At 43.2% G+C, this 10,919-nt stretch overlaps 1 protein-coding gene across 1 annotated transcript in view; it reads left to right on the top strand.

Annotated features, from left to right (window-relative positions):
- Positions 1-877: 877 nt before the first annotated feature.
- The window catches only part of col18a1b (collagen type XVIII alpha 1 chain b), a gene marked incomplete at its 5' end in the record, with an annotated part of 33,713 nt that continues 23,671 nt past the window's right edge, over positions 878-10,919 (top strand). The window contains 2 exons of the mRNA XM_080527282.1: positions 878-1,088; positions 9,137-9,675. Coding sequence (XP_080383408.1) covers positions 878-1,088; positions 9,137-9,675 — 750 coding nt within the window. The remainder of the gene's footprint in view (positions 1,089-9,136; positions 9,676-10,919) is intronic.

Here is a 10,919-nt window from a genome sequence, read left to right as displayed (position 1 = left end):
TGGCATTCCTCAAGTGCTCCATTTTGTGTTCTGGGGTGGAACATGTTGAGTACCCACTCCCTTGAGTCGCAATTCCCAAATTTCCTAAATTCCCAATGTTATCCTCCTGCTCTGCTTGAACTTGCGTCAGTCAAGTGTAATTGAGCTTCAGATTTTTCCATACTAACTGGTTTCTCTATGCTATTGAGCTTTATTGAATAAAGCACCCATTGGCAGTGCATGTACCTGCATGAGTATTGGCTCAATGCCCTTTCTCAGCTGAGGTCGAATGAGTGTTACTCACTTTAAGAGGCCTACTTAAGACATGTCTAATTTGCTAAATGTGTGATAGTTAATTCAACACAACACTAACAATTGACTAATTGCAACGTTACTTGTGGATTCAGCTGTGGATTCTTGTTTTGAAAACATTTAACTGTTAATATCAATTAATTAATTAATTAATTAATTTAGTTGCTAATTAAATATCACACAGTCAGCAGGGATTTTATATATTTTTCTAGCTGTGTGAGCATGTGTGTGTGCATACCTAAAGAACGGAGATGCAGATTAACCAATGAAGCCCCTCCCCAAGACCCTAGTACAGCAGCCCCACCTCCTCATGAGAGTAAGTGTGTGCTTGTGGATGTGTGTGTGGGGGCTCTGCAGTGGGCCAGTGGAGAGAGACTAAACGTTTTGATACAGGGAGGGTCAGTATGTGCTAGCTGCATACCTCTTGGACAGAGTGGACTTAACTGATTGATGACTTACAGCTAGCAGGTGAAGTGGAACAGTTTGTACATAGAGTGCCAAGTTTGTTGGAGAGCCTTTGTTAGCTGTTTGTTAGCTGTGCTCTCAAGACAAAAGGTGCCTGATGACTGTAAGTTGAGCTTCTAGAATGTCTAAGATACAGTTCTGGTTGGGTCTTCTCTTGGCTCTCTTTGTGGGTCACATGGATGCTTGGTGGTGGATCGCGACTGAACCTACCCAAGCCCCAACTGAGCCTCCATTCGTGGGCCAGACAGGGTCTGAAGGAGTACAGCCCAAGAAAGGAAAGGAGAACCTGGCCGGGGTTGGAGCAGAAATCATCAACGTGGCCAGCGGAATCCGTAAGTTTATGCAGACATGGGACGAGAACCCAACCACTCGGACAGACGGAGGACTAGGAGACAGGGTGGCGAGCCCAGCCGCGCCGCCAGGGAGGGATGAGACGGGTAATACTGGCAGGTCACAAGGGAAGGGGGTGAAGGCTGGGTCCGAGACAGGATCCGTGTCAGGGTCCGGTTCAGGATCAGGGTCTGAGTCGGGTTTGGAGTCTGGAAAAGGTTCAGGGTTTGTTTTAGCATCAGGTTCGGGGTCAGGGATCATCATAGAAACAGAAGGGGAAAGTACAGTTTTCCCCACCAACTTAACAGGGGTTGTGAGTGGTGACCTGATATGGGAAGAGGGGAGAAAACAGGATGCAATAATGACAGATCACAATGGGACCACTAATGAGGTTGAAATGGGTCCCCTGGATCCCACATTAACCCCAGTGAACCACTCACTCTGTTTCCCTGTGCCTTCCGACTGGCCCATCTGCTCTGCCAGGGGGGTGAAGTCCTTCACACTGCCCAATTTCTTTAATCACACATCCGTGGAGGAGGTAGAGGCGGTCGTGCGGCAGTGGGCATGGTTGGCGAGGGCGGGGTGCCACCACGTGGCTGAGTGGTTTCTTTGCCTCCTCCTGGTGCCCAGGTGCCCCTTACCTGGTAACAAAATGCCCACCCAGGTCCTGCCATGTCGTAGTTTTTGCCATGTCCTGCAAGACAACTGCTGGGCGGCCCTGGATGACGGGCAGCTTCCTGTGCCATGTCATATCCTGCCTGAGAAGGTGCAAGGGCGGAGGTGTCCATCGTGCGTGTCAGTTAGAAATCGGAAAGGTAAACCAGGCAGATAAGAATGTATCCGTTAGAAGATACATTTTGAATCCGCCTCCATGAGTCTCTCTGAGTGAGTCAGAGACAGCTGAGTGTGTGTGTGTGTGTGCCTGTGTGTGTCTGTGTCTGTGTGATCAGTAGGCATGAGTGTGGATGTGTGTGTGCGCGCGCGTGTGTGGATGTAGTTATAATACACCTTTCTGGATCAGCAAGGACGCGTGTTGTCACAATACCCTCACTTTCTTGGCCAATCAGGTTGGAGCCAGCGCATATGCTTGGCGGCAGTTGTGTGCTTTAAGTGTTGGGCTGTGGACATTTGCTCTTTGTATTTTGGGTCACTCATGCTCCACTGCATGTGCTCACAAAAGTGGCTTAAATGCACAAGCAAGCATGACCTGCACTGTAGATCGCTTAACCGTGACTGTTTGCATGCTGTTTGTCAATGTTAATCTCTGTTTCATAGAGTGAAGATCGCTCATGAAGTATAGTACTTTAGATGCCACTTATCTCACAGTTTACATTGGTTGTTTATCATTAAAACACTGTATGACTTTGCCAGGACCATATTTAACATTAATATTAGATAAATCTAAATCATCTAAATCTTATATGATACTAAATGAATCAGTCAAAATATTATTTGGCTCTCTAATGTGGATATATGCAGCTAGCAGGCATTCGTCTAAGTGCTTTCAGATATATGCTGTATTCTTAAATTCAACATATGGTTAACATGGTGCAGTGAAGAAAGCATATGGAAAAGAAGATAATGAACAATGTTTAGAATCAGTCCCCTCGGGTAAAGGGTTAGTCACAAAGAGACAGGAAACATTCTCTAAGCTTTAGGTTGGCTCAGACATGGCCATTAATCCTGCTTTAATCCTGTTAAATAGTTTGAGTGTACAGTCATAGCACAGACAATTTATCAAGCCATTTTATGTCTGTAGTGAGATTTGTTTATGTCAACTTTGAAGGATGTTATGTAATGTCTTAATTTTATTTTCCATGAGGTATTACTTTGACCAAATAGGGTCCTTGTTTGGATAACCTTTCAACTTGTATGTAAACTATAGCCCTGAAGTCTGAATTTTGGAAGGCTCATTTTAAAGAAATGTACAGCAGTGAACTTAGTGTATGACACATGTTGTCTTTAAGCCAAAATATATAGAGTGGCTCAAAGTGGGTAATAGCAAAAGAAACCCTTGTAGAGTAGATTCTAGTTTCCTTTCCTCCATGGTTAAAATATTATTTTACATAGTTTCAAATACTTACTGTATGGGTGCTTGATTGAGTTTGATTGGCATAATGGAAGCAATGGAATAGTGTCAAAAGTCCAAACCCTGCCCATTTGGAACTTCAGGCATTTGACAAGCCCTAGCGAAATCACTTCGCCACATGTTCATTTCTGATTTATCTTGTGCTGTGTTTGCCAAGCAAGGCTATGGAACATCACTGTGCTTGTCAGCATGTTTTCTTTTGGGCAGATTCCTAGACACATACAGTACATAGGCATTTACACTGACACACACACGTACACATACAGTACATGTACACACACGAGTGCGCATGCACGCACGCACACACCTACACACACATACACATAAGTGAGCACACACTGTGTAAGTCACTATACCTTTAGAATATCATGTTTTTCTTCAGCTCACCTGGTGTAATTTGAGATTGGATTCAGCATGGAACCTCCCTGCTTTGTTAGGGAGGTAACATTGTCTCTTCTATGTGGCCACTCCTCTTTGCTCTTCCAGTGTCATTCAACCAGTTGAATCTTATTGCAGTGTAATTTGTTTAACTGATGGTAGATGGATTGAAGGACAAATGGACACACGGATGGATACAGTATATAGGATAGTGATATCCTATGCATTGAGAGTTGAGAAACAAGCCATTGAAAACTACCATCATGAGAGTCGATCATGATCTGACCAAAGAGGGTAGCAATGTTGTCTGTGTAAATCTTGTTGTCTTGAAGGCATTCAAGTCCCATAATCTTTCCCCCTTAACCGCTATGGAATATAATGCTGAGTGGGTGACAACCAATTTATCCCATATCGAGACACTATGCAAGCCTCCTCTTTGCCCAATGTGTCCCATGCCTATTGTATTCTCAATGTGGGCCTCAATCATGGTCAGTGATCTGCTGGATTGGAATTTTTGTGTTTGGAAACAGTAAGGGTGCCTTCTCAGAATGCTACTGCACTGTGAACAATAGGGCCATCTGATCCAGTTGTGGACAGTACAGGCAAGCGTGGCCGGGGGTGGGAGGATGGTCTACGCAGAGGAAGAGTGCGGTGATTGTGCCCTCTGTTTGAGAGTAAGGAAGAGGGTGTCATTCCATGCAGCCCTACAACAAGGAACCCTCTGATTCTAAGCAGACATGCTCACATAGAATCTCCAGCAAGGGTCAGAGGGCACACCCACCCTTTCACTACGGTCTGCAGAGATGGAGGCCATTAGTGGGTGGATGAGTGGCAATTATTATGTACAGTTGTCCATGTGAAGAAGAGCAAGGAGAGAGAGAGAGAAAGAGAGAGAGAGGGTAAGATGAGAGAGTCTTTTGTGTAAAGGGGAATTACCCTTGTATTTGAGGTTCACGTTCATTGGAAGAGCAAAGGCGTGGATTGATTTCCTGATTCTGGACACTAATTTCTCTCATTGTGAATGTACAATTAAAAGATCTGTTTTCTGAACACACAAACGTTTCCATTGATCTACAGCACCAACAAATATATATATATATATTATATAATATATATATATATATATATATACAGTATATATTATATATATACTGTATGTATAGATTTAAATTCCAACAGGATTCCAAATTTGTGCAGAACCTCCTCAGAAAGTCAAACAATAAGCTTAGACAGCAGAATAGTCTTTGGATCTCAGCCAAGTGCACCAAGCTGTAATATCAAGTGAGTGAGAATTGTTTTTTCCCCACCAGGAAATATACAATGTCGGTTTATAGTGATGTCATCTTAGCTGAGTGAACTGCTTTCTTTTCCTGATCCACCATCAGTCATTTTAATTGACCATGGTCTCAGCTTTGCCAAACATGGATCAAGGGCTGACTTGGGAACAAGCCAGAGATGTCACAGCTGCGTCGTCCTCTGTCTCTAGTGTTGACTGATGGGCTTAAGTTTTGGCTCTGCTACCACCCACTCAGTAGCTCTAGGTCCAGTTGGGTCAGTCCCTCTCTGGTAGGGCTGTTGTTTCAAAAGTGTCTGGTTTCAGTAATTTTTTGATAAACATTTACCAGTGGTAGGGGGCAATGGCAAATGATAGGGGGCAACATCTAAACAGCAGGGATGTTCTCTATGAATAAAGTACTTTATGTTCTTACTGTATGTGCTTTCTGTAGGTTTTTGGAACTATTTTCTTTGAGCTTTGAACAGTGCTGAACATAGGGATTTGTACAAACAGCAATTTGTGTTCGGCCTCTGGCTTTTTTGGCCTCTTTGCTGTGATGCATCATTTAAGAATGAAAATAGTCTGCTGCTGTTGCTTTTTGCAGAACGTTAGAGGGCTTACTCACTTTACCAAACAAGGAGTTGTTAAAGTGTTCTAATGCAGAAACCTGTAATATATCCTCAGGGATGGTTAGGCAACAAGCTCTCTATGAATGAGGTAGTCTGCTATAAAGGTGCTGATTGCTAGCTCCTGGCATACCTTTGTTTATTAAAACAGAATGGAAGTCAGACTTGACCTGACATGATGGTTGAGGTTGAATGAGTAAATATTTGGGTTAATGGGGAATTTCAGATAAGCCTTCCTGTCAAAAGGAAGCTTTTTACAACAAATCAAAGAGTGCTGAGATGAAGCTCCTAAATCGTTGTTTGGTACCTGTACTGTAGCAATGACAATAAAGTCCATTCATTCATTCATTAGAGGCTGTATTCCCACAATGTCCAGTTTGAACATTGAGGTGAATCTAATTCAATCTAGTTTCTAATTCAGTCTAGACCAGTACAGTACTTAGCATAGCTTACTGTTTTCCCACATGGCCACTTTCCCATGGATTCCCATGGAGGTACAGTACTTTCCCAAACACTCCTCGTTTTTTTTAATAGACTTAATTGGACCACTGGGTCTTTTTTTTTCTTTTTTTTACATTTGGAGTCCATTCCATTCGTGGTTTTTTTATGTGGTGAATTACAAAATTCAAATATTGTGTTAATTAGTTCCCTACTTGATAAACGTTCAACGAATGTTCCCAACTAGATTTCAGCAGTAACTTCATGTATCCTAACAAAATAAGTGGGGAAGTTGTTCTTTTACTCAGACAAGTGAGACAGGGAATTGGGATGGACATCTGCAGCAATTCTGTCCTGTTTGTCGGAATGCCTGGAACACAGTGAGGTCAGTGATAGCCGTGGAACTTTGCAGATTATTGCCAGGGTGTGTGAAGGATCTGACTAGCGTGGAGACAGGGAATGGTGTCAGGCTGGAGAGAGGCAGGGGAAAGCTGCCATCCATCTGGAGAAATATGATCCTGGTTGTGTTCTGCCGGTTCCCACGTTCTCATTCAGCAGCACGCCATCAGCTACTTATCTTCCTGGGAAAACCCCCTACATCAGTGTTCTGCAGTCCTGGTCTTGGGGACCCACTGCGTGTACTGGCTTTTGTTCTGGGCTGGAAGTCCACTGGGTGGAAACAAATGCCTGCACACCCAGTGGCTCTCAGTACTGTTCTGGGCTGGAACAAATGCCTGCACACACAGCCGGCACAATTTGAAGAACGCCTCATAGAGAGGGACCACTGAGGGCCACTCAGAAACGGTGCACAAAGGACAGATGACACACCCGTTCATCTGTCAAAAGTTCAAGTCATTCCTGCTTATGATCACATGGACAGGACACGAGTCGAGGAGGGAATACAATCGAGATAACACATGTTGCACTCATATTTCACTCAAAGGAGATGTTGGGTTGCTTGACTGGTTGTAGTCTGTAGCCTATTTATGGCTTTTGCAATTGCCTTCGACCCTTTTTCTTTTTTTAATGCTTTGTTCACTTGATAACCACCCCATTTGTACAAAGGTCATTTGTTGCAGCGGCATACGTATAATTACGACCAAAGTCTGTGTCTTTTGCACATTATACTGCTTTTCCCCTGCCTGGTGCCATCTGGTGCTCCATCTAATTCCAAAAATATATTTCCTTCCCTCTGCCCATTTCACTCTCCCTCACAGATTTGATAGAACAGGATAGGTGAAAACAATATTATGGCAAAAACTAGGTGACCTACCCAATCATCTCATTTAGAGGAGTGAACGAGGGCAGAAGATGGGGAAAACATTGTGGAATGAATCACAGCCTCAGCCTCTATCTCATGCCCTGCTTGGCCATACTGTGTGGGAGTGTAGACTGCAGAGACTCTTAAAGGTCAATCTGTAATTCAAACAACAACAAAATGGGCTCCCCAACACTTTTTTGTTAAACAGCTGAGGGATGGCGTTGGAGAAATGTAACCACTCTCAATATTTCATAGATAGTTATGGATGCAAGGGCCCAGCTGACCATCCCTGAGATCAAAATGATACTGTAGTTGTAACCATGTGTTGAAGCTATGTACATTATACAGTGTTTGTTATCTATATTGTGGGTTCTGATCAGGGGTAAGACAGTTGATCTAAGCTCATGAGGCAAGCTATATTCTTCAAGAATCAATGGCTATAGTAATGTAATTCATTTATTAGTCAAATTGATATAGTTCATTGATATCCCCCAGACTCTTTGACACAGTATGCTTTTTGGCCATTTTCCAATTACTCCTATGGCTGTTGAGTAATCTTCAGTTCACATCGAGAGGGTAATGAAATCCCTATTCTTTCCGGTCTGTGTGAACTTTGTGTTTATAGTTTTGTCTTTCCAATAAACGTGTAACTTTCATAAACTGAAGCCAAAGTTATAAATTTGCAGTGACAGTTTGCTCACTAGAGGATATTCTATGTCTTCCGTTCAAGTTTTTTGGCTCCCTAGAGGTGTTATTTCATGTGAATTTAATGGTCACAGTCTCATAGCTACTGACCATTTCCTTTAGGCTATTTCAGTCTATGAGAACTGGATTATAATCAGATTTTCCATGGACATTCCAAAATCATTTGACACAGTTCTAGTCTCCCAAATGTATTGATGTACAGCAGTGCGTTTAGAGTCCTGTCAAAACAATTGCATATGTTATTATTGCACCCTCAGGGTTCAGCAATATGTTTCGTTGTTTGAGTTCTTGTAATACAATTATTTGCTTGGTGTCTGTTTTGGCACTGTTTTAGTTTTTCAGTACACAGTACACACACTGTAGCATATTAATGTACCGGTATGTATCTACTGTATCACCTATGTTAACTGTCCAGTAGGCAGTGTAGATTAGTTGAGAGTTCAGACACTGAGGCAATAACATGTAACAATTGTACTGGGGAGGGAATACTTTTCCAAGCCACAGTAGTCATTTATCGACCACATGGATCTGTAAAAATGACTACCCAACCCCTGGAGGATGTTAAAACACAGTTAGTGATTATTTGGGCACTATTTTCTGTCCCCTAAACAGCATTCACAGTGCATCCATATACTAAGTTGCTATGAATATAAGGCTTAAATAAGGTACTTAAAATATGCGGCACAATTGCCGACCCAGAACACAAACTTTGTTTTCATTAAAAGCATATGTTTCTTTTTTTATTGCTCCAGACTTACTATTTAACTCTGTTTCTGTAGCACCTATTGCAGCATCTGAGTGAGTATGTTTGTTTTTTCCACTGTGTATGGCTTGTCCCTAGCTGAGTTGTATAGAGAAGCACACTAATTGAAAAGGCTTTCTAACTTGCTGCTGCACCGTGCCCTTGGGCTCATGTGATGTGAATACAATGTCAGGTTGGTTTCTCTCTATGCCCTCGATAAATGACTCGGGATTAGTTTGGCTGTTTAATGCATGAGAGGTAAATATGCACACCTTCATCCCTTGTTCTGGCCCCAGTGGGGACTTACATTTTCAGCAGATGGTTGGGTATTGCTAAATTGAACTTCCGCTAAGTTATTTCAATTCTGTGGTTATTGCCTCCAAAATCAAAGATCTAGGTGAAAAGATCAAAGTTAAAAGCTGTTTACAGAGTCAGTAGTTAAGGGCATAGAGAGTAAACAGGGGCTTAGTGACGGATTACGGTAAGAACAGACTTCCTGTGTGAGTCCTGACTTCCTGTTTCCTTTCCTCTGCAGAGAGAGGTGTGTCTCTGCTCCAGCTCATCGGAGACCCGCCCCCTAATGAGATCACCAGGATCGATGGCCCCAATGGAAACCCTGCCTACGTCCTAGGGCCGAATGCCGCGGCAGGCCAGCCAGCCCTGGCCCACCTCCCCAACCCATTCTACCGCCACTTCTCTCTGGTCTTCCACATCAAGCCCTCCACCACCAAGCCCGCCATCCTCTTCTCCATCACCGACGCCTCCCAGACGTTCATGTACGTGGGCGTCAAGCTGAGCGCTGCGGTTAACGGGAGGCAGAAGCTGCTGTTCTACTACACCGAGCCTGACTCGGAGGCCTCCTACGAGGCTGCCAGCTTCACTATGCCCCCCATGGTGAACAGCTGGACGCGGTTCTCGCTGGCCATAACGGAGGACCTGGTGATGTTGTATACGGGGTGCGATGCCGAGCCGCAGGTGACGGAGCTTGAGCGCTCGCCAGACGACATGGAGCTGGACCCAGGGGCGGGCGTCTTTGTGGGTCAAGCCGGAGGAGCAGACCCTGACAGATATCAGGTAAACTCGATAAACAGATAGATGAGTACACCTCTTAAATCTGACCACAGTTATCTATCGTAAATTTGTATCAACTTAAAGCTAGGAAAGAGTTTGATGACTTCATCATATCAGAACATTATTCTACACCACAATATGTCAATGTCAATAACAAATGTGCCCCAAAATCAAAATACAAGTAAAGCAGAAAATTCAGACTGGTCACACTCTCCCCAAAACACAGTTGTGCAGTTGTGCTCCAGATCCCTCCCAGTTGGGAGATAAAGTCAGAACAGTAGACTGTTTCTATAAAGTGTTAAAAACAGCAGGTGTGGGAGTGCGGAAACATAAACCTTCACTTTGGGGGTAAATTCCTCTAGAAGAACTCCCTCAGGGATCTCTCAGTTGTGTTTTCACATCAGTGATGAAGGGCAACTGACATAACTCTCCCCCTCCTAAATCTATTAACTGACCTGTGTGGCCTTTCGACTCCTGAGCACAATCAGTGACCCGCTTGACCACATGTGATGTTTACATGGGCCTTGATCCAGAGCGAAATTAGAGAAAAGGAGAAGAAATATAATATTTATATCATATTTATTCTACTTTAGGCCTACTCATGTATATTCAATTATACATTTTGGAAGGGATGTTGTTCTACTATTTTCTTCTCTCATATTCTATTCTATTCTATTCTATTCTATTCTATTCTATTACCTTAACTCTGTTACTCTTATCATTGTCATATGATTTAGTCCAAGTCTTCTATTAACTATTCTACCACCACAGGCAGTAGGTTTGATATAATGTTTAACCGATGGCTGTACATTAGGACTCGACATGCCTCATAAAACACACACAGCCCCCAATAGCCATATCTTCTCTTGAGCAGCGATCAGTCTTCACTATTGGAGAAGTGATGTGGGATCATGCTGAACAAGAACAACTGCATCCATTTAAACAGAGTGGCAAGAGCAGCTCAGCGGACACAACGCTCAATTGTTACAAAATCAATGACGGATTAATGATTCTCACTTTTCCCGTCACCTGGGAAAGGGAAGAATTCCACATCGCACAACAACTGAAAGACCGCATGCTTTGTTGCCTCCTACCGTGGCCCCTTTCAGACAATAGACATTCTGTGCATTAACTGTACTTTGATTTTAGGGTGAACTATCTCTTTAAAAAAAGTCTGTATCTCATCTATGTTTAGATGGTGCCATTCTTTCCCATCCATTTGAGAGCTAAACACTTGTATACTGCAT

The sequence above is a fragment of the Nansenia antarctica genome, assembly GCF_963989245.1.
Source record: "Nansenia antarctica genome assembly, chromosome: 3".
Classification (NCBI taxonomy): Eukaryota; Metazoa; Chordata; class Actinopteri; order Argentiniformes; family Microstomatidae; genus Nansenia; species Nansenia antarctica.
The sequence above is the reverse complement of the archived record's forward strand: the minus strand, read 5'-3'. Positions and strand labels throughout refer to the sequence as shown.